The 25,325-nt window shown below is 55.1% G+C and overlaps 3 protein-coding genes across 3 annotated transcripts; 1 reads left to right on the top strand and 2 right to left on the bottom strand.

Annotated features, from left to right (window-relative positions):
• Positions 1-6,488: 6,488 nt before the first annotated feature.
• Positions 6,489-8,495, bottom strand: LOC124584392 (calponin homology domain-containing protein DDB_G0272472-like). Its single transcript, XM_047131355.1, has one exon. The coding sequence runs from the start codon at positions 8,493-8,495 to the stop codon at positions 6,489-6,491; it is 2,007 nt and encodes a 668-aa protein (XP_046987311.1).
• A 13,894-nt stretch (positions 8,496-22,389) lies between these two features.
• Positions 22,390-23,988, top strand: LOC124584393. The gene is made up of 2 exons (XM_047131356.1): positions 22,390-22,540; positions 22,586-23,988. Exons 1-2 carry the CDS (start codon positions 22,390-22,392, stop codon positions 23,986-23,988), a joined length of 1,554 nt encoding a protein of 517 aa, XP_046987312.1.
• Positions 23,989-24,254: 266 nt separating this feature from the next.
• LOC124584394 (prestalk protein-like) lies at positions 24,255-24,839 on the bottom strand. Its single transcript, XM_047131357.1, has one exon. It carries the CDS (start codon positions 24,837-24,839, stop codon positions 24,255-24,257), a length of 585 nt encoding a protein of 194 aa, XP_046987313.1.
• Between the last annotated feature and the right edge of the window lie 486 nt (positions 24,840-25,325).

Here is a 25,325-nt window from a genome sequence, read left to right on the forward strand (position 1 = left end):
GTTGTGCTGTCCTCGGAAGTTGTGCTGTCCTTTAAAGTTGAGCTGTCCTCTTCAGTTGGACTGTCCTCTCAAGTTGAGCTGTCCTCTCAAGTTGAGCTGTCCTCTCAAGTTGAGTTGTTCTCTCATATTGAGCTGTCCTCGCAAGCCGTGCTGTCCTCGCAAGCTGTGCTGTCCTTGCAAGCTTTGCTGTCCTCGAAAGTTGTGCTTTCCTCTCAAGTAGTGGTGTCCTCACAAGTTGAGCAGTCCTGTTAAGCTAAGCTGCCCTCTCAAGTTGAATTGCCCCCTCAAGTTGAGCTGTCCTCTCAAGTTGAGCTGTCCTCTCAAGTTGAGCTGTCCTCACAAGTTGTGCTGTCCTCTCAAGTTGTGCTGTCCCCTCAAGTTGAGCTGTCCTCTCAAGTGTAGCTGTCCTCTCAAGTTGAGCTGTCCTCTCAAGTTGAGCTGTCCACTCAAGTTGAGCTGTCCTCTCAAGTTGAGCTGTCCTCTCAAGTTGAGCTGTCCTCTCAAGTTGAGCTGTCCTCTAAAGTTGAGCTGTCCTCTCAAGTTGAGCTGTCCTCTCAAGTTGAGCTGTCCTTTCAAGTAGAGCTGTCCTCGTAAGCTGTGCTGTCCTCGCAAGCCTTGCTGGCCTCGCAAGCTGTGCTGTCCTTGCAAGCTGTGCTGTCCTCGCAAGCTGTGCTGTCCTCGCAAGCCGTGCTGTCCTCGCAAGCCGTGCTGTCCTCGCAAGCCGTGCTGTCCTTGCAAGCTTTGCTGTCCTCGCAAGCTGTGCTGTCCTCGCAAGCTGTGCTGTCCGCGCAAGCTGTGCTGTCCTCGCAAGCTGTGCTGTCGTCTCAAGTTGAGCTGCACTCTCAAGTTGAGCTGCCCTCTTAAGTTGAGCTGTCCTCTCAAGTTGAGCTGTCAAGTTGAGCTGTCCTCTCAAGTTGAGCTGTCCTCGCAAGTTGAGCTGTCCTCTCAAGTTGAGCTGTCCTCTCAAGTTGAGCTGTCCTCGCAAGCCGTGCTGTCCTTGCAAGCCGTGCTGTCCTCGCCAGGTGTGCTGTCCTCACAAGCCGTGCTGTCCTTGCAGGCCGTGCTGTCCTCAGAAGCCGTGCTGTCCACGCAAGCCTTGCTGTCCTCGCAAGCCGTGCTGTCCTCACAAGCTTTGCTGTCCTCACAAGCTTTGCTGTCCTCGCAAGCTTTCCTGTCCTTGTAAGTTGTGCTGTCCTCTCAAGTTGAGCTGTCCTCTCAGGTTGAGGTGTCCTCTCAGGTTGAGATTTCCTCTCAAGTTGAGCTGTACACTGAAGTTGAGCTGCCCTCTCAAGTTGAGCTGCCCTCTCAAGTTGAGCTGCCCTCTCAAGTTGAGCTGCCCTCTCAAGTTGAGCTGCCCTCTGAAGCTGAGCAGCCCTCTCAAGTTGAGCAGTCCTCTCAAAGTTTGCTGTCCTCTGAAGTTGAGCTGTCCTCTCAAGTTGAGCTGTCCTCTCAAGTTCAGCTGTCCTCTCAAGTTGAGCTGTCCTCACAAGCTGTGATGTCCTTGCAAGCTGTGCCGTCCTCGCAAGCTGTGCCATCCTCGCAAGCTGTGCTGTCCTCGCAAGCTGTCCTGTCCTCGCAAGCTATGCTGTCCTCGCAACCTGTGCTGTCCTCGCAAGCTGTGCTGTCCTCGCAAGCTGTGCTGTCCTCGCAACCTGTGCTGTCCACGCAAGCTGTGCTGTCCCCGCAACCTGTGTTGTCCTCGCAAGCTGTGCTGTCCTCGCAAGCTGTGCTGTGCTGGCAAGCTGTGCCGTCTTTGTAAGCTGTGCCGTCCTCGCAAGCTGTGCCGTCCTCGCAAGCTGTGCTGTCCTCGCAAGCTGTGCTGTCCTCGCAAGCTGTGCTGTCCTCGCAAGCTCTGCTGTCCTCGTTAGCTGTGCTGTCCTCGCAAGCTGTGCTGTCCTCGCAAGCTGCGCTGTCCTCGCAAGCTGTACTGTCCTCGCAAGCTGTGCTGTCATCGCAAGCCTTGCTGTCCTCGCAAGCCGTGCTTTCCTCGCCAGCCGTGCTGTCTTCGCAAGCTTTGCTGTCTTCGCATGTTATGCTTTCCTCTCAAGTAGTGCTGTCCTCTCAAGTTGGGCTGTCCTCTCAAGTTGAGCTGTCCTCTCAAGTTGAGCTGCCCACTCAAGTTGAGCTGTCCTCTCACGTTGTGCTGTCCTCTCAGGTTGTGCTGTCCTCTCAAGTTGAGCTGTCCTCTCAAGTTGAGCTGTCCTCTCAAGTTGAGCTGTCCTCTCAAGTTGAGCTGTCCTCTCAAGTTGAGCTGTCCTCTCAAGTTGAGCTGACCTCTCAAGTTGAGCTGTCCTCTCTAGTTGAGCTGTCCTCTCAAGTTGAGCTGTCCTCTCAAGTTGAGCTGTCCTATCATGTTGAGCTGTCCTCTCTAGTTGAGCTGTCATCTCTAGTTGAGCTGTCCTCTCAAGTTGAGCTGTCCTCTCAAGTTGAGCTGTCCTCTCAAGTTGAGCTGTCCTCTCAAGTTGAGCTGCCCTCTTATGTTGAGCTGTCCTCCAAAGTTGAGCTGTCCTCTCAAGTTGAGCTGTCCTCTCAAGTTGAGCTGTCCTCGCAAGCCGTGCTGTCCTCGCAAGTTGTGCTGTCATCGCAAGCTGTGCTGTCCTCGAAAGCTGTGCTGTCCCCACAATTTGTGCTGTCCTCGCAAGCTGTGCTCTCCTCGCAAGCTGTGCTGTCCTCGCGAGCCGTGCTGTCCTTGCGACTTTTGCTGTCCTCGCAAGCTTTGCTGTCCTCGCGAGCTTTGCTGTCCTCGCGACCTTTGCTGTTCTCGCAAGTTGTGCAGTCCTCGCAAGTTGTGCTGCCCTCTCAAGTTCAGCTGTCCTCACAAGTTGAGCTGCCCTCTCAAGTTGAGCTGCCCTCTCAAGTTGAGCTGCCCTCTCAAGTTGAGCTGCCCTCTTATGTTGAGCTGTCCTCCAAAGTTGAGCTGTCCTCTCAAGTTGAGCTGTCCTCTCAAGTAATGCTGTCCTCGCAAGCTGTGCTGTCCTCGCAAGCTGTGCTGTCCTCGCAGGCTGTGCTGTCCTCGCAAGCTGTGCTGTCCTCGCAAGCCGTGCTGTCCTTGCAAGCCGTGCTGTCCTCGGAAGCCGTGCTGTCCACGCAAGCCTTGCTGTCCTCGCAAGCCGTGCTGTCCTCACAAGCTTTGCTGTCCTCACAAGCTTTGCTGTCCTCGCAAGCTTTCCTGTCCTCGTAAGTTGTGCTGTCCTCTCAAGTTCAGCTGTCCTCTCAGGTTGAGGTGTCCTCTCAGGTTGAGATATCCTCTCAAGTTGAGCTGTACACTCAATTTGAGCTGCCCTCTCAAGTTGAGCTGCCCTCTCAAGTTGAGCTGCCCTCTCAAGTTGAGCTGCCCTCTGAAGCTGAGCAGCCCTCTCAAGTTGAGCAGTCCTCTCAAGTTTTGCTGTCCTCTGAAGTTGAGCTGTCCTCTCAAGTTGAGCTGTCCTGTCAAGTTGAGCTGTCCTCTCAAGTTGAGCTGTCCTCACAAGCTGTGATGTCCTTGCAAGCTGTGCCGTCCTCGCAAGCTGTGCCGTCCTTGCAAGCTGAGCCATCCTCACAAGCTGTGCTGTCCTCGCAAGCTGTCCTGTCCTCGCAAGCTATGCTGTCCTCGCAAGCTGTGCTGTCTTCGCAAGCTGTGCTGTCCTCGCAAGCCGTGCTGTCCTCGCAAGCTGTGCTGTCCTCGCAACCTGTGCTGTCCACGCAAGCTGTGCTGTCCCCGCAACCTGTGTTGTCCTCGCAAGCTGTGCCGTCTTTGTAAGCTGTGCCGTCCTCGCAAGCTGTGCCGTCCTCGCAAGCTGTGCTGTCCTCGCAAGCTGTGCTGTCCTCGCAAGCTGTGCTGTCCTCGCAAGCTGCGCTGTCCTCGCAAGCTGTACTGTCCTCGCAAGCTGTGCTGTCATCGCAAGCCGTGCTGTCCTCGCATACCGTGCTGTCCTCGCGAGCCGTGCTGTCCTCGCAAGCCGTGCTGTCCTCGCAAGCCATGCTGTCCTCGCAAGCCATGCTGTCCTCGCGAGCCGTGCTGTCCTTGCGAGCTTTGCTGTCCTCGTGAGCTTTGCTGTCCTCGCGAGCTTTGCTGTCCTTGCGACCTTTGCTGTTCTCGCAAGTTGTGCAGTCCTCGCAAGTTGTGCTGCCCTCTCAAGTTCAGCTGTCCTCACAAGTTGAGCTGCCCTCTCAAGTTGAGCTGCCCTCTTATGTTGAGCTGTCCTTCAAAGTTGAGCTGTCCTCTCAAGTTGAGCTGTCCTCTCAAGTAATGCTGTCCTCGCAAGCTGTGCTGTCCTCGCAAGCTGTGCTGTTCTCGCAAGCCGTGCTGTCCTCTCAAGTTGAGCTGCCCTCTCTAGTAGAGCTGTCCTCTCAACTTGAGCTGTCCTTTGAAGTTGAGCTGTCCTCTAAAGTTGAGCTGTCCTCTCAAGTTGAGCTGACCTCTCAAATTGAGATGTCCTCTCAAGTTGAGCTCTCCTTCAAGTTGAGCTGTCCTCTGAGGTTGAGCTGTCCTCTCTAGATGAGCTGTCCTCTCTAGATGAGCTGTCCTCTCAAGTTGAGCTGTCCTCTCAAGTTGAGCTGTCCTCTCAAGTTGAGCTGTTTTCTCAAGTTGAGCTGCCCTCTCAAGTTGAGCTGTCCTCTCAAGTTGAGCTGTCCTCTCAAGTTGAGCTGTCCTCTCAAGTTGAGCTGTCCTCTCAAGTTGAGCTGTCCTCTCAAGTTGAGCTGTCCTCTCAAGTTGAGCTGTCCTCCCAAGCCGTGCTGTCCTCGCAAGCTGTGCTCTCCTCGCAAGCTGTGCTGTCCTCGCAACCTGTGCTGTCCTCGCAAGCCGTGCTGTCCTCGCAAGCCGTGCTGTCCTCGCAAGACGTGCTGTCCTCGCAAGCCGTGCTGTCCTTGCAAGCCGTGCTGTCGTCGGAAGCCGTGCTGTCCTCGCAAGCCGTACTGTCATCGCTAGCTTTGCTGTCCTCGCAAGTTGTGCTGTCCTCGGAAGTTGTGCTGTCCTTTAAAGTTGAGCTGTCCTCTTCAGTTTGACTGTCCTGTCAAGTTGAGCTGTCCTCTCAAGTTGAGCTGTCCTCTCAAGTTGAGTTGTTCTCTCATATTGAGCTGTCCTCGCAAGCCGTGCTGTCCTCGCAAGCTGTGCTGTCCTTGCAAGCTTTGCTGTCCTCGAAAGTTGTGCTTTCCTCTCAAGTAGTGGTGTCCTCACAAGTTGAGCAGTCCTGTTAAGCTAAGCTGCCCTCTCAAGTTGAGCTGTCCTCTCAAGTTGAGCTGTCCTCTCAAGTTGAGCTGTCCTCTCAAGTTGTGCTGTCCTCTCAAGTTGTGCTGTCCCCTCAAGTTGAGCTGTCCTCTCAAGTGTAGCTGTCCTCTCAAGTTGAGCTGTCCTCTCAAGTTGAGCTGTCCACTCAAGTTGAGCTGTCCTCTCAAGTTGAGCTGTCCTCTCAAGTTGAGCTGTCCTCTCAAGATGAGCTGTCCTCTAAAGTTGAGCTGTCCTCTCAAGTTGAGCTGTCCTCTCAAGTTGAGCTGTCCTTTCAAGTAGAGCTGTCCTCGTAAGCTGTACTGTCCTCGCAAGCCTTGCTGGCCTCGCAAGCTGTGCTGTCCTTGCAAGCTGTGCTGTCCTCGCAAGCTGTGCTGTCCTCGCAAGCCGTGCTGTCCTCGCAAGCCGTGCTGTCCTCGCAAGCCGTGCTGTCCTCGCAAGCTTTGCTGTCCTCGCAAGCTGTGCTGTCCTCGCAAGCTGTGCTGTCCGCGCAAGCTGTGCTGTCCTCGCAAGCTGTGCTGTCGTCTCAAGTTGAGCTGCCCTCTCAAGTTGAGCTGCCCTCTTAAGTTGAGCTGTCCTCTCAAGTTGAGCTGTCAAGTTGAGCTGCCCTCTCAAGTTGAGCTGTCCTCGCAAGTTGAGCTGTCCTCTCAAGTTGAGCTGTCCTCTCAAGTTGAGCTGTCCTCGCAAGCCGTGCTGTCCTTGCAAGCCGTGCTGTCCTCGCCAGGTGTGCTGTCCTCACAAGCCGTGCTGTCCTTGCAAGCCGTGCTGTCCTCGGAAGCCGTGCTGTCCACGCAAGCCTTGCTGTCCTCGCAAGCCGTGCTGTCCTCACAAGCTTTGCTGTCCTCACAAGCTTTGCTGTCCTCGCAAGCTTTCCTGTCCTTGTAAGTTGTGCTGTCCTCTCAAGTTGAGCTGTCCTCTCAGGTTGAGGTGTCCTCTCAGGTTGAGATTTCCTCTCAAGTTGAGCTGTACACTGAAGTTGAGCTGCCCTCTCAAGTTGAGCTGCCCTCTCAAGTTGAGCTGCCCTCTCAAGTTGAGCTGCCCTCTCAAGTTGAGCTGCCCTCTGAAGCTGGGCAGCCCTCTCAAGTTGAGCAGTCCTCTCAAGTTTTGCTGTCCTCTGAAGTTGAGCTGTCCTCTCAAGTTGAGCTGTCCTCTCAAGTTCAGCTGTCCTCTCAAGTTGAGCTGTCCTCACAAGCTGTGATGTCCTTGCAAGCTGTGCCGTCCTCGCAAGCTGTGCCATCCTCGCAAGCTGTGCTGTCCTCGCAAGCTGTCCTGTCCTCGCGAGCTATGCTGTCCTCGCAAGCTGTGCTGTCCTCGCAAGCTGTGCTGTCCTCGCAAGCTGTGCTGTCCTCGCAACCTGTGCTGTCCACGCAAGCTGTGCTGTCCCCGCAACCTGTGTTGTCCTCGCAAGCTGTGCTGTCCTCGCAAGCTGTGCTGTGCTCGCAAGCTGTGCCGTCTTTGTAAGCTGTGCCGTCCTCGCAAGCTGTGCCGTCCTCGCAAGCTGTGCTGTCCTCGCAAGCTGTGCTGTCCTCGCAAGCTGTGCTGTCCTCGCAAGCTGTGCTGTCCTCGTTAGCTGTGCTGTCCTCGCAAGCTGTGCTGTCCTCGCAAGCTGCGCTGTCCTCGCAAGCTGTACTGTCCTCGCAAGCTGTGCTGTCATCGCAAGCCTTGCTGTCCTCGCAAGCCGTGCTTTCCTCGCCAGCCGTGCTGCCTTCGCAAGCTTTGCTGTCTTCACATGTTGTGCTTTCCTCTCAAGTAGTGCTGTCCTCTCAAGTTGGGCTGTCCTCTCAAGTTGAGCTGTCCTCTCAAGTTGAGCTGCCCACTCAAGTTGAGCTGTCCTCTCACGTTGTGCTGTCCTCTCAGGTTGGGCTGTCCTCTCAATTTGAGCTGTCCTCTCAAGTTGAGCTGTCCTCTCAAGTTGAGCTGACCTCTCAAGTTGAGCTGTCCTCTCTAGTTGAGCTGTCCTCTCAAGTTGAGCTGTCCTCTCAAGTTGAGCTGTCCTATCATGTTGAGCTGTCCTCTCTAGTTGAGCTGTCATCTCTAGTTGAGCTGTCCTCTCAAGTTGAGCTGTCCTCTCAAGTTGAGCTGTCCTCTCAAGTTGAGCTGTCCTCTCAAGTTGAGCTGTCCTCTCAAGTTGAGCTGACCTCTCAAGTTGAGCTGTCCTCTCTAGTTGAGCTGTCCTCTCAAGTTGAGCTGTCCTCTCAAGTTGAGCTGTCCTATCATGTTGAGCTGTCCTCTCTAGTTGAGCAGTCATCTCTAGTTGAGCTGTCCTCTCAAGTTGAGCTGTCCTCTCAAGTTGAGCTGTCCTCTCAAGTTGAGCTGTCCTCTCAAGTTGAGCTGCCCTCTTATGTTGAGCTGTCCTCCAAAGTTGAGCTGTCCTCTCAAGTTGAGCTGTCCTCTCAAGTTGAGCTGTCCTCGCAAGCTGTGCTGTCCTCGCGAGCCGTGCTGTCCTTGCGACTTTTGCTGTCCTCGCAAGCTTTGCTGTCCTCGCGAGCTTTGCTGTCCTCGCGACCTTTGCTGTTCTCGCAAGTTGTGCAGTCCTCGCAAGTTGTGCTGCCCTCTCAAGTTCAGCTGTCCTCACAAGTTGAGCTGCCCTCTCAAGTTGAGCTGCCCTCTCAAGTTGAGCTGCCCTCTCAAGTTGAGCTGCCCTCTTATGTTGAGCTGTCCTCCAAAGTTGAGCTGTCCTCTCAAGTTGAGCTGTCCTCTCAAGTAATGCTGTCCTCGCAAGCTGTGCTGTCCTCGCAAGCTGTTCTGTCCTCGCAAGCTGTGCTGTCCTCGCAAGCTGTGCTGTCCTCGCAAGCCGTGCTGTCCTTGCAAGCCGTGCTGTCCTCGGAAGCCGTGCTGTCCACGCAAGCCTTGCTGTCCTCGCAAGCCGTGCTGTCCTCACAAGCTTTGCTGTCCTCACAAGCTTTGCTGTCCTCGCAAGCTTTCCTGTCCTCGTAAGTTGTGCTGTCCTCTCAAGTTCAGCTGTCCTCTCAGGTTGAGGTGTCCTCTCAGGTTGAGATTTCCTCTCAAGTTGAGCTGTACACTCAATTTGAGCTGCCCTCTCAAGTTGAGCTGCCCTCTCAAGTTGAGCTGCCCTCTCAAGTTGAGCTGCCCTCTGAAGCTGAGCAGCCCTCTCAAGTTGAGCAGTCCTCTCAAGTTTTGCTGTCCTCTGAAGTTGAGCTGTCCTCTCAAGTTGAGCTGTCCTGTCAAGTTGAGCTGTCCTCTCAAGTTGAGCTGTCCTCGCAAGCTGTGATGTCCTTGCAAGCTGTGCCGTCCTCGCAAGCTGTGCCGTCCTCGCAAGCTGAGCCATCCTCACAAGCTGTGCTGTCCTCGCAAGCTGTCCTGTCCTCGCAAGCTATGCTGTCCTCGCAAGCTGTGCTGTCTTCGCAAGCTGTGCTGTCCTCGCAAGCCGTGCTGTCCTCGCAAGCTGTGCTGTCCTCGCAACCTGTGCTGTCCACGCAAGCTGTGCTGTCCCCGCAACCTGTGTTGTCCTCGCAAGCTGTGCTGTCCTCGCAAGCTGTGCTGTCCTCGCAAGCTGTGCCGTCTTTGTAAGCTGTGCCGTCCTCGCAAGCTGTGTATCCTCGCAAGCTGTGCTGTCCTCGCAAGCTGTGCTGTCCTCGCAAGCTGTGCTGTCCTCGCAAGCTGCGCTGTCCTCGCAAGCTGTACTGTCCTCGCAAGCTGTGCTGTCATCGCAAGCCGTGCTGTCCTCGCATACCGTGCTGTCCTCGCGAGCCGTGCTGTCCTCGCAAGCCGTGCTATCCTCGCAAGCCGTGCTGTCCTCGCAAGCCGTGCTGTCCTCGCAAGCCATGCTGTCCTCGCGAGCCGTGCTGTCCTTGCGAGCTTTGCTGTCCTCGCGAGCTTTGCTGTCCTCGCGAGCTTTGCTGTCCTCGCGACCTTTGCTGTTCTCGCAAGTTGTGCAGTCCTCGCAAGTTCTGCTGCCCTCTCAAGTTCAGCTGTCCTCACAAGTTGAGCTGCCCTCTCAAGTTGAGCTGCCCTCTTATGTTGAGCTGTCCTCCAAAGTTGAGCTGTCCTCTCAAGTTGAGCTGTCCTCTCAAGTAATGCTGTCCTCGCAAGCTGTGCTGTCCGCGCAAGCTGTGCTGTTCTCGCAAGCCGTGCTGTCCTCTCAAGTTGAGCTGCCCTCTCTAGTAGAGCTGTCCTCTCAACTTGAGCAATCCTTTGAAGTTGAGCTGTCCTCTAAAGTTGAGCTGTCCTCTCAAGTTGAGCTGACCTCTCAAATTGAGATGTCCTCTCAAGTTGAGCTCTCCTTCAAGTTGAGCTGTCCTCTGAGGTAGAGCTGTCCACTCTAGATGAGCTGTCCTCTCTAGATGAGCTGTCCTCTCAACTTGAGCTGTCCTCTCAAGTTGAGCTGTCCTCTCAAGTTGAGCTGTCCTCTCAAGTTGAGCTGTCCTCTCAAGTTGAGCTGTCCTCTCAAGTTGAGCTGTCCTCTCAAGTTGAGCTGTCCTCTCCTCTCAAGTTGAGCTGTCCTCTCAAGTTGAGCTGTCCTCTCAAGTTGAGCTGTCCTCGCAAGCCGTGCTGTCCTCGCAAGCTGTGCTCTCCTCGCAAGGTGTGCTGCCCTCGCAACCTGTGCTGTCCTCGCAAGCCGTGCTGTCCTCGCAAGCCGTGCTGTCCTCGCAAGACGTGCTGTCCTCGCAAGCCGTGCTGTCCTCGCAAGCCGTGCTGTCGTCGGAAGCCGTGCTGTCCTCGCAAGCCGTACTGTCATCGCTAGCTTTGCTGTCCTCGCAAGTTGTGCTGTCCTCGGAAGTTGTACTGTCCTTTAAAGTTGAGCTGTCCTCTTCAGTTGGACTGTCCTCTCAAGTTGAGCTGTCCTCTCAAGTTGAGCTGTCCTCTCAAGTTGAGTTGTTCTCTCATATTGAGCTGTCCTCGCAAGCCGTGCTGTCCTCGCAAGCTGTGCTGTCCTTGCAAGCTTTGCTGTCCTCGAAAGTTGTGCTTTCCTCTCAAGTAGTGGTGTCCTCGCAAGTTGAGCAGTCCTGTTAAGCTAAGCTGCCCTCTCAAGTTGAATTGCCCTCTCAAGTTGAGCTGTCCTCTCAAGTTGAGCTGTCCTCTCAAGTTGAGCTGTCCTCACAAGTTGTGCTGTCCTCTCAAGTTGTGCTGTCCCCTCAAGTTGAGCTGTCCTCTCAAGTGTAGCTGTCCTCTCAAGTTGAGCTGTCCTCTCAAGTTGAGCTGTCCACTCAAGTTGAGCTGTCCTCTCAAGTTGAGCTGTCCTCTCAAGTTGAGCTGTCCTCTCAAGTTGAGCTGTCCTCTAAAGTTGAGCTGTCCCCTCAAGTTGAGCTGTCCTCTCAAGTTGAGCTGTCCTTTCAAGTAGAGCTGTCCTCGTAAGCTGTACTGTCCTCGCAAGCCTTGCTGGCCTCGCAAGCTGTGCTGTCCTTGCAATCTGTGCTGTCCTCGCAAGCTGTGCTGTCCTCGCAAGCCGTGCTGTCCTCGCAAGCCGTGCTGTCCTCGCAAGCCGTGCTGTCCTTGCAAGCTTTGCTGTCCTCGCAAGCTGTGCTGTCCTCGCAAGCTGTGCTGTCCGCGCAAGCTGTGCTGTCCTCGCAAGCTGTGCTGTCGTCTCAAGTTGAGCTGCACTCTCAAGTTGAGCTGCCCTCTTAAGTTGAGCTGTCCTCTCAAGTTGAGCTGTCAAGTTGAGCTGTCCTCTCAAGTTGAGCTGTCCTCGCAAGTTGAGCTGTCCTCTCAAGTTGAGCTGTCCTCTCAAGTTGAGCTGTCCTCGCAAGCCGTGCTGTCCTTGCAAGCCGTGCTGTCCTCGCCAGGTGTGCTGTCCTCACAAGCCGTGCTGTCCTTGCAGGCCGTGCTGTCCTCAGAAGCCGTGCTGTCCACGCAAGCCTTGCTGTCCTCGCAAGCCGTGCTGTCCTCACAAGCTTTGCTGTCCTCACAAGCTTTGCTGTCCTCGCAAGCTTTCCTGTCCTCGTAAGTTGTGCTGTCCTCTCAAGTTCAGCTGTCCTCTCAGGTTGAGGTGTCCTCTCAGGTTGAGATTTCCTCTCAAGTTGAGCTGTACACTCAATTTGAGCTGCCCTCTCAAGTTGAGCTGCCCTCTCAAGTCGAGCTGCCCTCTCAAGTTGAGCTGCCCTCTGAAGCTGAGCAGCCCTCTCAAGTTGAGCAGTCCTCTCAAGTTTTGCTGTCCTCTGAAGTTGAGCTGTCCTCTCAAGTTGAGCTGTCCTGTCAAGTTGAGCTGTCCTCTCAAGTTGAGCTGTCCTCGCAAGCTGTGATGTCCTTGCAAGCTGTGCCGTCCTCGCAAGCTGTGCCGTCCTCGCAAGCTGAGCCATCCTCACAAGCTGTGCTGTCCTCGCAAGCTGTCCTGTCCTCGCAAGCTATGCTGTCCTCGCAAGCTGTGCTGTCTTCGCAAGCTGTGCTGTCCTCGCAAGCCGTGCTGTCCTCGCAAGCTGTGCTGTCCTCGCAACCTGTGCTGTCCACGCAAGCTGTGCTGTCCCCGCAACCTGTGTTGTCCTCGCAAGCTGTGCTGTCCTCGCAAGCTGTGCTGTCCTCGCAAGCTGTGCCGTCTTTGTAAGCTGTGCCGTCCTCGCAAGCTGTGTATCCTCGCAAGCTGTGCTGTCCTCGCAAGCTGCGCTGTCCTCGCAAGCTGTACTGTCCTCGCAAGCTGTGCTGTCATCGCAAGCCGTGCTGTCCTCGCATACCGTGCTGTCCTCGCGAGCCGTGCTGTCCTCGCAAGCCGTGCTATCCTCGCAAGCCGTGCTGTCCTCGCAAGCCGTGCTGTCCTCGCAAGCCATGCTGTCCTCGCGAGCCGTGCTGTCCTTGCGAGCTTTGCTGTCCTCGCGAGCTTTGCTGTCCTCGCGAGCTTTGCTGTCCTCGTGACCTTTGCTGTTCTCGCAAGTTGTGCAGTCCTTGCAAGTTGTGCTGCCCTCTCAAGTTCAGCTGTCCTCACAAGTTGAGCTGCCCTCTCAAGTTGAGCTGCCCTCTCAAGTTGAGCTGCCCTCTCTAGTAGAGCTGTCCTCTCAACTTGAGCTGTCCTTTGAAGTTGAGCTGTCCTCTAAAGTTGAGCTGTCCTCTCAAGTTGAGCTGACCTCTCAAGTTGAGCTGTCCTCTCAAGTTGAGCTGTCCTCTCAAGTTGAGCTGTCCTCTCAAGTTGAGCTCTCCTTCAAGTTGAGCTGTCCTCTCTAGATGAGCTGTCCTCTCTAGATGAGCTGTCCTCTCAAGTTGAGCTGTCCTCTCAAGTTGAGCTGTCCTCTCAAGTTGAGCTGTCCTCTCAAGTTGAGCTGTCCTCTCAAGTCGAGCAGTCCTCTCAAGTTGAGCTGTCCTCTCAAGTTGAGCTGTCCTCTCAAGTTGAGCTGTCCTCTCAAGTTGAGCTGTCCTCTCAAGTTGAGCTGTCCTCTCAAGTTGAGCTCTCCTCGCAAGCTGTGCTGTCCTCGCAAGCTGTACTCTCCTCGCAAGCTGTGCTGTCCTCACAACCTGTGCTGTCCTCGCAAGCCGTGCTGTCATCGCAAGCCTTGCTGTCCTCGCAAGCCGTGCTTTCCTCGCCAGCCGTGCTGTCTTCGCAAGCTTTGCTGTCTTCGCATGTTGTGCTTTCCTCTCAAGTAGTGCTGTCCTCTCAAGTTGGGCTGTCCTCTCAAGTTGAGCTGCCCTCTCAAGTTGGGCTGCCCACTCAAGTTGAGCTGTCCTCTCACGTTGTGCTGTCCTCTCAGGTTGTGCTGTCCTCTCAAGTTGAGCTGTCCTCTCAAGTTGAGCTGTTCTCTCAAGTTGAGCTGTCCTCTCAAGTTGAGCTGTCCTCTCAAGTTGAGCTGTCCTCTAGAGTTGAGCTGACCTCTCAAGTTGAGCTGTCCTCTCTAGTTGAGCTGTCCTCTCAAGTTGAGCTGTCCTCTCAAGTTGAGCTGTCCTATCATGTTGAGCTGTCCTCTCTAGTTGAGCTGTCATCTCTAGTTGAGCTGTCCTCTCAAGTTGAGCTGTCCTCTCAAGTTGAGCTGTCCTCTCAAGTTGAGCTGTCCTCTCAAGTTGAGCTGCCCTCTTATGTTGAGCTGTCCTCCAAAGTTGAGCTGTCCTCTCATGTTGAGCTGTCCTCTCAAGTTGAGCTGTCCTCGCAAGCCGTGCTGTCCTCGCAAGTTGTGCTGTCATCGCAACCTGTGCTGTCCTCGAAAGCTGTGCTGTCCTCCCAATTTGTGCTGTCCTCGCAAGCTGTGCTCTCCTCGCAAGCTGTGCTGTCCTCGCGATCCGTGCTGTCCTTGCGACTTTTGCTGTCCTCGCAAGCTTTGCTGTCCTCGCGAGCTTTGCTGTCCTCGCGACCTTTGCTGTCCTCGCAAGTTGTGCAGTCCTCGCAAGTTGTGCTGCCCTCTCAAGTTCAGCTGTCCTCACAAGTTGAGCTGCCCTCTCAAGTTGAGCTGCCCTCTCAAGTTGAGCTGCCCTCTCAAGTTGAGCTGCCCTCTTATGTTGAGCTGTCCTCCAAAGTTGAGCTGTCCTCTCAAGTTGAGCTGTCCTCTCAAGTAATGCTGTCCTCGCAAGCTGTGCTGTCCTCGCAAGCTGTGCTGTCCTCGCAAGCTGTGCTGTCCTCGCAAGCTGTGCTGTGCTCGCAAGCCGTGCTGTCCTTGCAAGCCGTGCTGTCCTCGGAAGCCGTGCTGTCCACGCAAGCCTTGCTGTCCTCGCAAGCCGTGCTGTCCTCACAAGCTTTGCTGTCCTCACAAGCTTTGCTGTCCTCACAAGCTTTCCTGTCTTCGTAAGTTGTGCTGTCCTCTCAAGTTCAGCTGTCCTCTCTGGTTGAGGTGTCCTCTCAGGTTGAGATATCCTCTCAAGTTGAGCTGTACACTCAATTTGAGCTGCCCTCTCAAGTTGAGCTGCCCTCTCAAGTTGAGCTGCCCTCTCAAGTTGAGCTGCCCTCTGAAGCTGAGCAGCCCTCTCAAGTTGAGCAGTCCTCTCAAGTTTTTCTGTCCTCTGAGGTTGAGCTGTCCTCTCAAGTTGAGCTGTCCTGCCAAGTTGAGCTGTCCTCTCAAGTTGAGCTGTTCTCGCAAGCTGTGATGTCCTTGCAAGCTGTGCCGTCCTCGCAAGCTGTGCCGTCCTCGCAAGCTGAGCCATCCTCACAAGCTGTGCTGTCCTCGCAAGCTGTCCTGTCCTCGCAAGCTATGCTGTCCTCGCAAGCTGTGCTGTCTTCGCAAGCTGTGCTGTCCTCGCAAGCCGTGCTGTCCTCGCAAGCTGTGCTGTCCTCGCAACCTGTGCTGTCCACGCAAGCTGTGCTGTCCCCGCAACCTGTGTTGTCCTCGCGAGCTGTGCTGTCCTCGCAAGCTGTGCTGTCCTCTCAAGCTGTGCCGTCTTTGTAAGCTGTGCCGTCCTCGCAAGCTGTGCCGTCCTCGCAAGCTGTGCTGTCCTCGCAAGCTGTGCTGTCCTCGCAAGCTGTGCTGTCCTCGCAAGCTGCGCTGTCCTCGCAAGCTGTACTGTCCTCGCAAGCTGTGCTGTCATCGCAAGCCGTGCTGTCCTCGCATACCGTGCTGTCCTCGCGAGCCGTGCTGTCCTCGCAAGCCGTGCTGTCCTCGCAAGCCGTGCTGTCCTCGCAAGCCGTGCTGTCCTCGCAAGCCATGCTGTCCTCGCGAGCCGTGCTGTCCTTGCGAGCTTTGCTGTCCTCGCGAGCTTTGCTGTCCTCGCGAGCTTTGCTGTCCTCGTGACCTTTGCTGTTCTCGCAAGTTGTGCAGTCCTTGCAAGTTGTGCTGCCCTCTCAAGTTCAGCTGTCCTCACAAGTTGAGCTGCCCTCTCAAGTTGAGCTGCCCTCTCAAGTTGAGCTGCCCTCTCAAGTTGAGCTGCCCTCTCAAGTTGAGCTGCCCTCTTATGTTGAGCTGTCCTCCAAAGTTGAGCTGTCCTCTCAAGTTGAGCTGTCCTCTCCAGTAATGCTGTCCTCGCAAGCTGTGCTGTCCTCGCAAGCTGTGCTGTTCTCGCAAGCCGTGCTGTCCTCTCAAGTTGAGCTGCTTTCTCTAGTAGAGCTGTCCTCTCAACTTTAGCTGTCCTTTGAAGTTGAGCTGTCCTCTAAAGTTGAGCTGTCCTCTCAAGTTGAGCTGACCTCTCAAATTGAGATGTCCTCTCAAGTTGAGCTCTCCTTCAAGTTGAGCTGTCCTCTCTAGATGAGCTGTCCTCTCTAGATGAGCTGTCCTCTCAAGTTGAGCTGTCCTCTCAAGTTGAGCTGTCCTCTCAAGTTGAGCTGTCCTCTCAAGTTGAGCTGTCCTCTCAAGTTGAGCTGTCCTCTCAAGTTGAGCTGTCCTCTCAAGTTGAGCTGTCCTCTCAAGTTGAGCTGTCCTCTCAAGTTGAGCTGTCCTCTCAAGTTGAGCTGTCCTCTCAAGTTGAGCTGTCCTCGCAAGCCGTGCTGTCCTCGCAAGCTGTACTCTCCTCGCAAGCTGTGCTGTCCTCACAACCTGTGCTGTCCTCGCAAGCCGTGCTGTCCTCGCAAGCCGTGCTGTCCTCGCAAGACGTGCTGTCCTCGCAAGACATGCTGTCCTCGCAAGCCGTGCTGTCGTCGGAAGCCGTGCTGTCCTCGCAAGCCGTGCTGTCATCGCTAGCTTTGCTGTCCTCGCAAGTTGTGCTGTCCTCGGAAGTTGTGCTGTCCTTTAAAGTTGAGCTGTCCTCTTCAGTTGGTCTGTCCTCTCAAGTTGAGCTGTCCTCTCAAGTTGAGCTGTCCTCTCAAGTTGAGTTGTTCTCTCATATTGAGCTGTCCTCGCAAGCCGTGCTGTCCTCGCAAGCTGTGCTGTCCTTGCGAGCTTTGCTGTCCTCGAAAGTTGTGCTTTCCTCTCAAGTAGTGGTGTCCTCGCAAGTTGAGCAGTGCTGTTAAGCTAAGCTGCCCTCTCAAGTTGAATTGCCCTCTCAAGTTGAGCTGTCCTCTCAAGTTGAGCTGTCCTCTCAAGTTGAGCTGTCCTCACAAGTTGTGCTGTCCTCTCAAGTTGTGCTGTCCCCTCAAGTTGAGCTGTCCTCTCAAGTGTAGCTGTCCTCTCAAGTTGAGCTGTCCTCTCAAGTTGAGCTGTCCACTCAAGTTGAGCTGTCCTCTCAAGTTGAGCTGTCCTCTCAAGTTGAGCTGTCCTCTCAAGTTGAGCTGTCCTCTAAAGTTGAGCTGTCCTCTCAAGTTGAGCTGTCCTCTCAAGTTGAGCTGTCCACTCAAGTTGAGCTGTCCTCTCAAGTTGAGCTGTCCTCTCAAGTTGAGCTGTCCTCTCAAGTTGAGCTGCCCTCTGAAGCTGAGCAGCCCTCTCAAGTTGAGCAGTCCTCTCAAGTTTTGCTGTCCTCTGAAGTTGAGCTGTCCTCTCAAGTTGAGCTGTCCTCTCAAGTTCAGCTGTCCTCTCAAGTTGAGCTGTCCTCACAAGCTGTGATGTCCTTGCAAGCTGTGCCGTCCTCGCAAGCTGTGCCATCCTCGCAAGCTGTGCTGTCCTCGCAAGCTGTCCTGTCCTCGCGAGCTATGCTGTCCTCGCAAGCTGTGCTGTCCTCGCAAGCTGTGCTGTCCTCGCAAGCTGTGCTGTCCTCGCAACCTGTGCTGTCCACGCAAGCTGTGCTGTCCCCGCAACCTGTGTTGTCCTCGCAAGCTGTGCTCTCCTCGCAAGCTGTGCTGTGCTCGCAAGCTGTGCCGTCTTTGTAAGCTGTGCCGTCCTCGCAAGCTGTGCCGTCCTCGCAAGCTGTGCTGTCCTCGCAAGCTGTGCTGTCCTCGCAAGCTGTGCTGTCCTCGCAAGCTGTGCTGTCCTCGTTAGCTGTGCTGTCCTCGCAAGCTGTGCTGTCCTCGCAAGCTGCGCTGTCCTCGCAAGCTGTACTGTCCTCGCAAGCTGTGCTGTCATCGCAAGCCTTGCTGTCCTCGCAAGCCGTGCTTTCCTCGCCAGCCGTGCTGCCTTCGCAAGCTTTGCTGTCTTCACATGTTGTGCTTTCCTCTCAAGTAGTGCTGTCCTCTCAAGTTGGGCTGTCCTCTCAAGTTGAGCTGTCCTCTCAAGTTGAGCTGCCCACTCAAGTTGAGCTGTCCTCTCACGTTGTGCTGTCCTCTCAGGTTGGGCTGTCCTCTCAATTTGAGCTGTCCTCTCAAGTTGAGCTGTCCTCTCAAGTTGAGCTGACCTCTCAAGTTGAGCTGTCCTCTCTAGTTGAGCTGTCCTCTCAAGTTGAGCTGTCCTCTCAAGTTGAGCTGTCCTATCATGTTGAGCTGTCCTCTCTAGTTGAGCTGTCATCTCTAGTTGAGCTGTCCTCTCAAGTTGAGCTGTCCTCTCAAGTTGAGCTGTCCTCTCAAGTTGAGCTGTCCTCTCAAGTTGAGCTGTCCTCTCAAGTTGAGCTGACCTCTCAAGTTGAGCTGTCCTCTCTAGTTGAGCTGTCCTCTCAAGTTGAGCTGTCCTCTCAAGTTGAGCTGTCCTATCATGTTGAGCTGTCCTCTCTAGTTGAGCTGTCATCTCTAGTTGAGCTGTCCTCTCAAGTTGAGCTGTCCTCTCAAGTTGAGCTGTCCTCTCAAGTTGAGCTGTCCTCTCAAGTTGAGCTGCCCTCTTATGTTGAGCTGTCCTCCAAAGTTGAGCTGTCCTCTCAAGTTGAGCTGTCCTCTCAAGTTGAGCTGTCCTCGCAAGCTGTGCTGTCCTCGCGAGCCGTGCTGTCCTTGCGACTTTTGCTGTCCTCGCAAGCTTTGCTGTCCTCGCGAGCTTTGCTGTCCTCGCGACCTTTGCTGTTCTCGCAAGTTGTGCAGTCCTCGCAAGTTGTGCTGCCCTCTCAAGTTCAGCTGTCCTCACAAGTTGAGCTGCCCTCTCAAGTTGAGCTGCCCTCTCAAGTTGAGCTGCCCTCTCAAGTTGAGCTGCCCTCTTATGTTGAGCTGTCCTCCAAAGTTGAGCTGTCCTCTCAAGTTGAGCTGTCCTCTCAAGTAATGCTGTCCTCGCAAGCTGTGCTGTCCTCGCAAGCTGTTCTGTCCTCGCAAGCTGTGCTGTCCTCGCAAGCTGTGCTGTCCTCGCAAGCCGTGCTGTCCTTGCAAGCCGTGCTGTCCTCGGAAGCCGTGCTGTCCACGCAAGCCTTGCTGTCCTCGCAAGCCGTGCTGTCCTCACAAGCTTTGCTGTCCTCACAAGCTTTGCTGTCCTCGCAAGCTTTCCTGTCCTCGTAAGTTGTGCTGTCCTCTCAAGTTCAGCTGTCCTCTCAGGTTGAGGTGTCCTCTCAGGTTGAGATTTCCTCTCAAGTTGAGCTGTACACTCAATTTGAGCTGCCCTCTCAAGTTGAGCTGCCCTCTCAAGTTGAGCTGCCCTCTCAAGTTGAGCTGCCCTCTGAAGCTTTGCAGCCCTCTCAAGTTGAGCAGTCCTCTCAAGTTTTGCTGTCCTCTGAAGTTGAGCTGTCCTCTCAAGTTGAGCTGTCCTGTCAAGTTGAGCTGTCCTCTCAAGTTGAGCTGTCCTCGCAAGCTGTGATGTCCTTGCAAGCTGTGCCGTCCTCGCAAGCTGTGCCGTCCTCGCAAGCTGAGCCATCCTCACAAGCTGTGCTGTCCTCGCAAGCTGTCCTGTCCTCGCAAGCTATGCTGTCCTCGCAAGCTGTGCTGTCTTCGCAAGCTGTGCTGTCCTCGCAAGCCGTGCTGTCCTCGCAAGCTGTGCTGTCCTCGCAACCTGTGCTGTCCACGCAAGCTGTGCTGTCCCCACAACCTGTGTTGTCCTCGCAAGCTGTGCTGTCCTCGCAAGCTGTGCTGTCCTCGCAAGCTGTGCCGTCTTTGTAAGCTGTGCCGTCCTCGCAAGCTGTGTATCCTCGCAAGCTGTGCTGTCCTCGCAAGCTGTGCTGTCCTCGCAAGCTGTGCTGTCCTCGCAAGCTGCGCTGTCCTCGCAAGCTGTACTGTCCTCGCAAGCTGTGCTGTCATCGCAAGCCGTGCTGTCCCCGCATACCGTGCTGTCCTCGCGAGCCGTGCTGTCCTCGCAAGCCGTGCTATCCTCGCAAGCCGTGCTGTCCTCGCAAGCCGTGCTGTCCTCGCAAGCCATGCTGTCCTCGCGAGCCGTGCTGTCCTTGCGAGCTTTGCTGTCCTCGCGAGCTTTGCTGTCCTCGCGAGCTTTGCTGTCCTCGCGACCTTTGCTGTTCTCGCAAGTTGTGCAGTCCTCGCAAGTTCTGCTGCCCTCTCAAGTTCAGCTGTCCTCACAAGTTGAGCTGCCCTCTCAAGTTGAGCTGCCCTCTTATGTTGAGCTGTCCTCCAAAGTTGAGCTGTCCTCTCAAGTTGAGCTGTCCTCTCAAGTAATGCTGTCCTCACAAGCTGTGCTGTCCGCGCAAGCTGTGCTGTTCTCGCAAGCCGTGCTGTCCTCTCAAGTTGAGCTGCCCTCTCTAGTAGAGCTGTCCTCTCAACTTGAGCAATCCTTTGAAGTTGAGCTGTCCTCTAAAGTTGAGCTGTCCTCTCAAGTTGAGCTGACCTCTCAAATTGAGATGTCCTCTCAAGTTGAGCTCTCCTTCAAGTTGAGCTGTCCTCTGAGGTAGAGCTGTCCACTCTAGATGAGCTGTCCTCTCTAGATGAGCTGTCCTCTCAAGTTGAGCTGTCCTCTCAAGTTGAGCTGTCCTCTCAAGTTGAGCTGTCCTCTCAAGTTGAGCTGTCCTCTCAAGTTGAGCTGTCCTCTCAAGTTGAGCTGTCCTCTCAAGTTGAGCTGTCCTCTCAAGTTGAGCTGTCCTCTCAAGTTGAGCTGTCCTCTCAAGTTGAGCTGTCCTCTCAAGTTGAGCTGTCCTCGCAAGCCGTGCTGTCCTCGCAAGCTGTGCTCTCCTCGCAAGGTGTGCTGCCCTCGCAACCTGTGCTGTCCTCGCAAGCCGTGCTGTCCTCGCAAGCCGTGCTGTCCTCGCAAGACGTGCTGTCCTCGCAAGCCGTGCTGTCCTCGCAAGCCGTGCTGTCGTCGGAAGCCGTGCTGTCCTCGCAAGCCGTACTGTCATCGCTAGCTTTGCTGTCCTCGCAAGTTGTGCTGTCCTCGGAAGTTGTACTGTCCTTTAAAGTTGAGCTGTCCTCTTCAGTTGGACTGTCCTCTCAAGTTGAGCTGTCCTCTCAAGTTGAGCTGTCCTCTCAAGTTGAGTTGTTCTCTCATATTGAGCTGTCCTCGCAAGCCGTGCTGTCCTCGCAAGCTGTCCTGTCCTTGCAAGCTTTGCTGTCCTCGAAAGTTGTGCTTTCCTCTCAAGTAGTGGTGTCCTCGCAAGTTGAGCAGTCCTGTTAAGCTAAGCTGCCCTCTCAAGTTGAATTGCCCTCTCAAGTTGAGCTGTCCTCTCAAGTTGAGCTGTCCTCTCAAGTTGAGCTGTCCTCACAAGTTGTGCTGTCCTCTCAAGTTGTGCTGTCCCCTCAAGTTGAGCTGTCCTCTCAAGTGTAGCTGTCCTCTCAAGTTGAGCTGTCCTCTCAAGTTGAGCTGTCCACTCAAGTTGAGCTGTCCTCTCAAGTTGAGCTGTCCTCTCAAGTTGAGCTGTCCTCTCAAGTTGAGCTGTCCTCTAAAGTTGAGCTGTCCCCTCAAGTTGAGCTGTCCTCTCGAGTTGAGCTGTCCTTTCAAGTAGAGCTGTCCTCGTAAGCTGTACTGTCCTCGCAAGCCTTGCTGGCCTCGCAAGCTGTGCTGTCCTTGCAAGCTGTGCTGTCCTCGCAAGCTGTGCTGTCCTCGCAAGCCGTGCTGTCCTCGCAAGCCGTGCTGTCCTCGCAAGCCGTGCTGTCCTCACAAGCTTTGCTGTCCTCGCAAGCTGTGCTGTCCTCGCAAGCTGTGCTGTCCGCGCAAGCTGTGCTGTCCTCGCAAGCTGTGCTGTCGTCTCAAGTTGAGCTGCACTCTCAAGTTGAGCTGCCCTCTTAAGTTGAGCTGTCCTCTCAAGTTGAGCAGTCAAGTTGAGCTGTCCTCTCAAGTTGAGCTGTCCTCGCAAGTTGAGCTGTCCTCTCAAGTTGAGCTGTCCTCTCAAGTTGAGCTGTCCTCGCAAGCCGTGCTGTCCTTGCAAGCCGTGCTGTCCTCGCCACGTGTGCTGTCCTCACAAGCCGTGCTGTCCTTGCAAGCCGTGCTGTCCTCGGAAGCCGTGCTGTCCACGCAAGCCTTGCTGTCCTCGCAAGCCGTGCTATCCTCACAAGCTTTGCTGTCCTCACAAGCTTTGCTGTCCTCGCAAGCTTTCCTGTCCTTGTAAGTTGTGCTGTCCTCTCAAGTTGAGCTGTCCTCTCAGGTTGAGGTGTCCTCTCAGGTTGAGATTTCCTCTCAAGTTGAGCTGTACACTGAAGTTGAGCTGCCCTCTCAAGTTGAGCTGCCCTCTCAAGTTGAGCTGCCCTCTCAAGTTGAGCTGCCCTCTCAAGTTGAGCTGCCCTCTGAAGCTGAGCAGCCCTCTCAAGTTGAGCAGTCCTCTCAAGTTTTGCTGTCCTCTGAAGTTGAGCTGTCCTCTCAAGTTGAGCTGCCCTTCAAGTTCAGCTGTCCTCTCAAGTTGAGCTGTCCTCGCAAGCTGTGATGTCCTTGCAAGCTGTGCCGTCCTCGCAAGCTGTGCCATCCTCGCAAGCTGTGCTGTCCTCGCAAGCTGTCCTGTCCTCGCAAGCTATGCTGTCCTCGCAAGCTGTGCTGTCCTCGCAAGCTGTGCTGTCCTCGCAAGCTGTGCTGTCCTCGCAACCTGTGCTGTCCACGCAAGCTGTGCTGTCCCCGCAACCTGTGTTGTCCTCGCAAGCTGTGCTGTCCTCGCAAGCTGTGCTGTGCTCGCAAGCTGTGCCGTCTTTGTAAGCTGTGCTGTCCCCGCAACCTGTGTTGTCCTCGCAAGCTGTGCTGTCCTCGCAAGCTGTGCTGTCCTCGCAAGCTGTGCTGTCCTCGCAAGCTGTGCTGTCCTCGTTAGCTGTGCTGTCCTCGCAAGCTGTGCTGTCCTCGCAAGCTGCGCTGTCCTCGCAAGCTGTACTGTCCTCGCAAGCTGTGCTGTCATCGCAAGCCTTGCTGTCCTCGCAAGCCGTGCTTTCCTCGCCAGCCGTGCTGTCTTCGCAAGCTTTGCTGTCTTCGCATGTTGTGCTTTCCTCTCAAGTAGTGCTGTCCTCTCAAGTTGGGCTGTCCTCTCAAGTTGAGCTGTCCTCTCAAGTTGAGCTGCCCTCTCAAGTTGAGCTGCCCTCTCAAGTTGAGCTGCCCTCTGAAGCTGAGCAGCCCTCTCAAGTTGAGCAGTCCTCTCAAGTTTTGCTGTCCTCTGAAGTTGAGCTGTCCTCTCAAGTTGAGCTGTCCTCTCAAGTTCAGCTGTCCTCTCAAGTTGAGCTGTCCTCGCAAGCTGTGATGTCCTTGCAAGCTGTGCCGTCCTCGCAAGCTGTGCCATCCTCGCAAGCTGTGCTGTCCTCGCAAGCTGTCCTGTCCTCGCAAGCTATGCTGTCCTCGCAAGCTGTGCTGTCCTCGCAAGCTGTGCTGTCCTCGCAGGACGTGCTGTCCTCGCAACCTGTGCTGTCCACGCAAGCTGTGCTGTCCCCGCAACCTGTGTTGTCCTCGCAAGCTGTGCTGTCCTCGCAAGCTGTGCTGTGCTCGCAAGCTGTGCCGTCTTTGTAAGCTGTGCCGTCCTCGCAAGCTGTGCCGTCCTCGCAAGCTGTGCTGTCCTCGCAAGCTGTGCTGTCCTCGCAAGCTGTGCTGTCCTCGCAAGCTGTGCTGTCCTCGTTAGCTGTGCTGTCCTCGCAAGCTGTGCTGTCCTCGCAAGCTGCGCTGTCCTCGCAAGCTGTACTGTCCTCGCAAGCTGTGCTGTCATCGCAAGCCTTGCTGTCCTCGCAAGCCGTGCTTTCCTCGCCAGCCGTGCTGTCTTCGCAAGCTTTGCTGTCTTCGCATGTTGTGCTTTCCTCTCAAGTAGTGCTGTCCTCTCAAGTTGGGCTGTCCTCTCAAGTTGAGCTGCCCTCTCAAGTTGGGCTGCCCACTCAAGTTGAGCTGTCCTCTCACGTTGTGCTGTCCTCTCAGGTTGTGCTGTCCTCTCAAGTTGAGCTGTCCTCTCAAGTTGAGCTGTCCTCTCAAGTTGAGCTGTCCTCTCAAGTTGAGCTGTCCTCTCAAGTTGAGCTGTCCTCTAGAGTTGAGCTGACCTCTCAAGTTGAGCTGTCCTCTCTAGTTGAGCTGTCCTCTCAAGTTGAGCTGTCCTCTCAAGTTGAGCTGTCCTATCATGTTGAGCTGTCCTCTCTAGTTGAGCTGTCATCTCTAGTTGAGCTGTCCTCTCAAGTTGAGCTGTCCTCTCAAGTTGAGCTGTCCTCTCAAGTTGAGCTGTCCTCTCAAGTTGAGCTGCCCTCTTATGTTGAGCTGTCCTCCAAAGTTGAGCTGTCCTCTCATGTTGAGCTGTCCTCTCAAGTTGAGCTGTCCTCGCAAGCCGTGCTGTCCTCGCAAGTTGTGCTGTCATCGCAACCTGTGCTGTCCTCGAAAGCTGTGCTGTCCTCCCAATTTGTGCTGTCCTCGCAAGCTGTGCTCTCCTCGCAAGCTGTGCTGTCCTCGCGATCCGTGCTGTCCTTGCGACTTTTGCTGTCCTCGCAAGCTTTGCTGTCCTCGCGAGCTTTGCTGTCCTCGCGACCTTTGCTGTCCTCGCAAGTTGTGCAGTCCTCGCAAGTTGTGCTGCCCTCTCAAGTTCAGCTGTCCTCACAAGTTGAGCTGCCCTCTCAAGTTGAGCTGCCCTCTCAAGTTGAGCTGCCCTCTCAAGTTGAGCTGCCCTCTTATGTTGAGCTGTCCTCCAAAGTTGAGCTGTCCTCTCAAGTTGAGCTGTCCTCTCAAGTAATGCTGTCCTCGCAAGCTGTGCTGTCCTCGCAAGCTGTGCTGTCCTCGCAAGCTGTGCTGTCCTCGCAAGCTGTGCTGTGCTCGCAAGCCGTGCTGTCCTTGCAAGCCGTGCTGTCCTCGGAAGCCGTGCTGTCCACGCAAGCCTTGCTGTCCTCGCAAGCCGTGCTGTCCTCACAAGCTTTGCTGTCCTCACAAGCTTTGCTGTCCTCACAAGCTTTCCTGTCCTCGTAAGTTGTGCTGTCCTCTCAAGTTCAGCTGTCCTCTCAGGTTGAGGTGTCCTCTCAGGTTGAGATATCCTCTCAAGTTGAGCTGTACACTCAATTTGAGCTGCCCTCTCAAGTTGAGCTGCCCTCTCAAGTTGAGCTGCCCTCTCAAGTTGAGCTGCCCTCTGAAGCTGAGCAGCCCTCTCAAGTTGAGCAGTCCTCTCAAGTTTTTCTGTCCTCTGAGGTTGAGCTGTCCTCTCAAGTTGAGCTGTCCTGTCAAGTTGAGCTGTCCTCTCAAGTTGAGCTGTTCTCGCAAGCTGTGATGTCCTTGCAAGCTGTGCCGTCCTCGCAAGCTGTGCCGTCCTCGCAAGCTGAGCCATCCTCACAAGCTGTGCTGTCCTCGCAAGCTGTCCTGTCCTCGCAAGCTATGCTGTCCTCGCAAGCTGTGCTGTCTTCGCAAGCTGTGCTGTCCTCGCAAGCCGTGCTGTCCTCGCAAGCTGTGCTGTCCTCGCAACCTGTGCTGTCCACGCAAGCTGTGCTGTCCCCGCAACCTGTGTTGTCCTCGCGAGCTGTGCTGTCCTCGCAAGCTGTGCTGTCCTCGCAAGCTGTGCCGTCTTTGTAAGCTGTGCCATCCTCGCAAGCTGTGCCGTCCTCGCAAGCTGTGCTGTCCTCGCAAGCTGTGCTGTCCTCGCAAGCTGTGCTGTCCTCGCAAGCTGCGCTGTCCTCGCAAGCTGTACTGTCCTCGCAAGCTGTGCTGTCATCGCAAGCCGTGCTGTCCTCGCATACCGTGCTGTCCTCGCGAGCCGTGCTGTCCTCGCAAGCCGTGCTGTCCTCGCAAGCCGTGCTGTCCTCGCAAGCCGTGCTGTCCTCGCAAGCCATGCTGTCCTCGCGAGCCGTGCTGTCCTTGCGAGCTTTGCTGTCCTCGCGAGCTTTGCTGTCCTCGCGAGCTTTGCTGTCCTCGTGACCTTTGCTGTTCTCGCAAGTTGTGCAGTCCTTGCAAGTTGTGCTGCCCTCTCAAGTTCAGCTGTCCTCACAAGTTGAGCTGCCCTCTCAAGTTGAGCTGCCCTCTCAAGTTGAGCTGCCCTCTCTAGTAGAGCTGTCCTCTCAACTTGAGCTGTCCTTTGAAGTTGAGCTGTCCTCTAAAGTTGAGCTGTCCTCTCAAGTTGAGCTGACCTCTCAAGTTGAGCTGTCCTCTCAAGTTGAGCTGTCCTCTCAAGTTGAGCTGTCCTCTCAAGTTGAGCTCTCCTTCAAGTTGAGCTGTCCTCTCTAGATGAGCTGTCCTCTCTAGATGAGCTGTCCTCTCAAGTTGAGCTGTCCTCTCAAGTTGAGCTGTCCTCTCAAGTTGAGCTGTCCTCTCAAGTTGAG

Source organism: Schistocerca americana, unplaced genomic scaffold, assembly GCF_021461395.2.
Source record: "Schistocerca americana isolate TAMUIC-IGC-003095 unplaced genomic scaffold, iqSchAmer2.1 HiC_scaffold_472, whole genome shotgun sequence".
In the NCBI taxonomy this organism is placed as follows: Eukaryota; Metazoa; Arthropoda; class Insecta; order Orthoptera; family Acrididae; genus Schistocerca; species Schistocerca americana.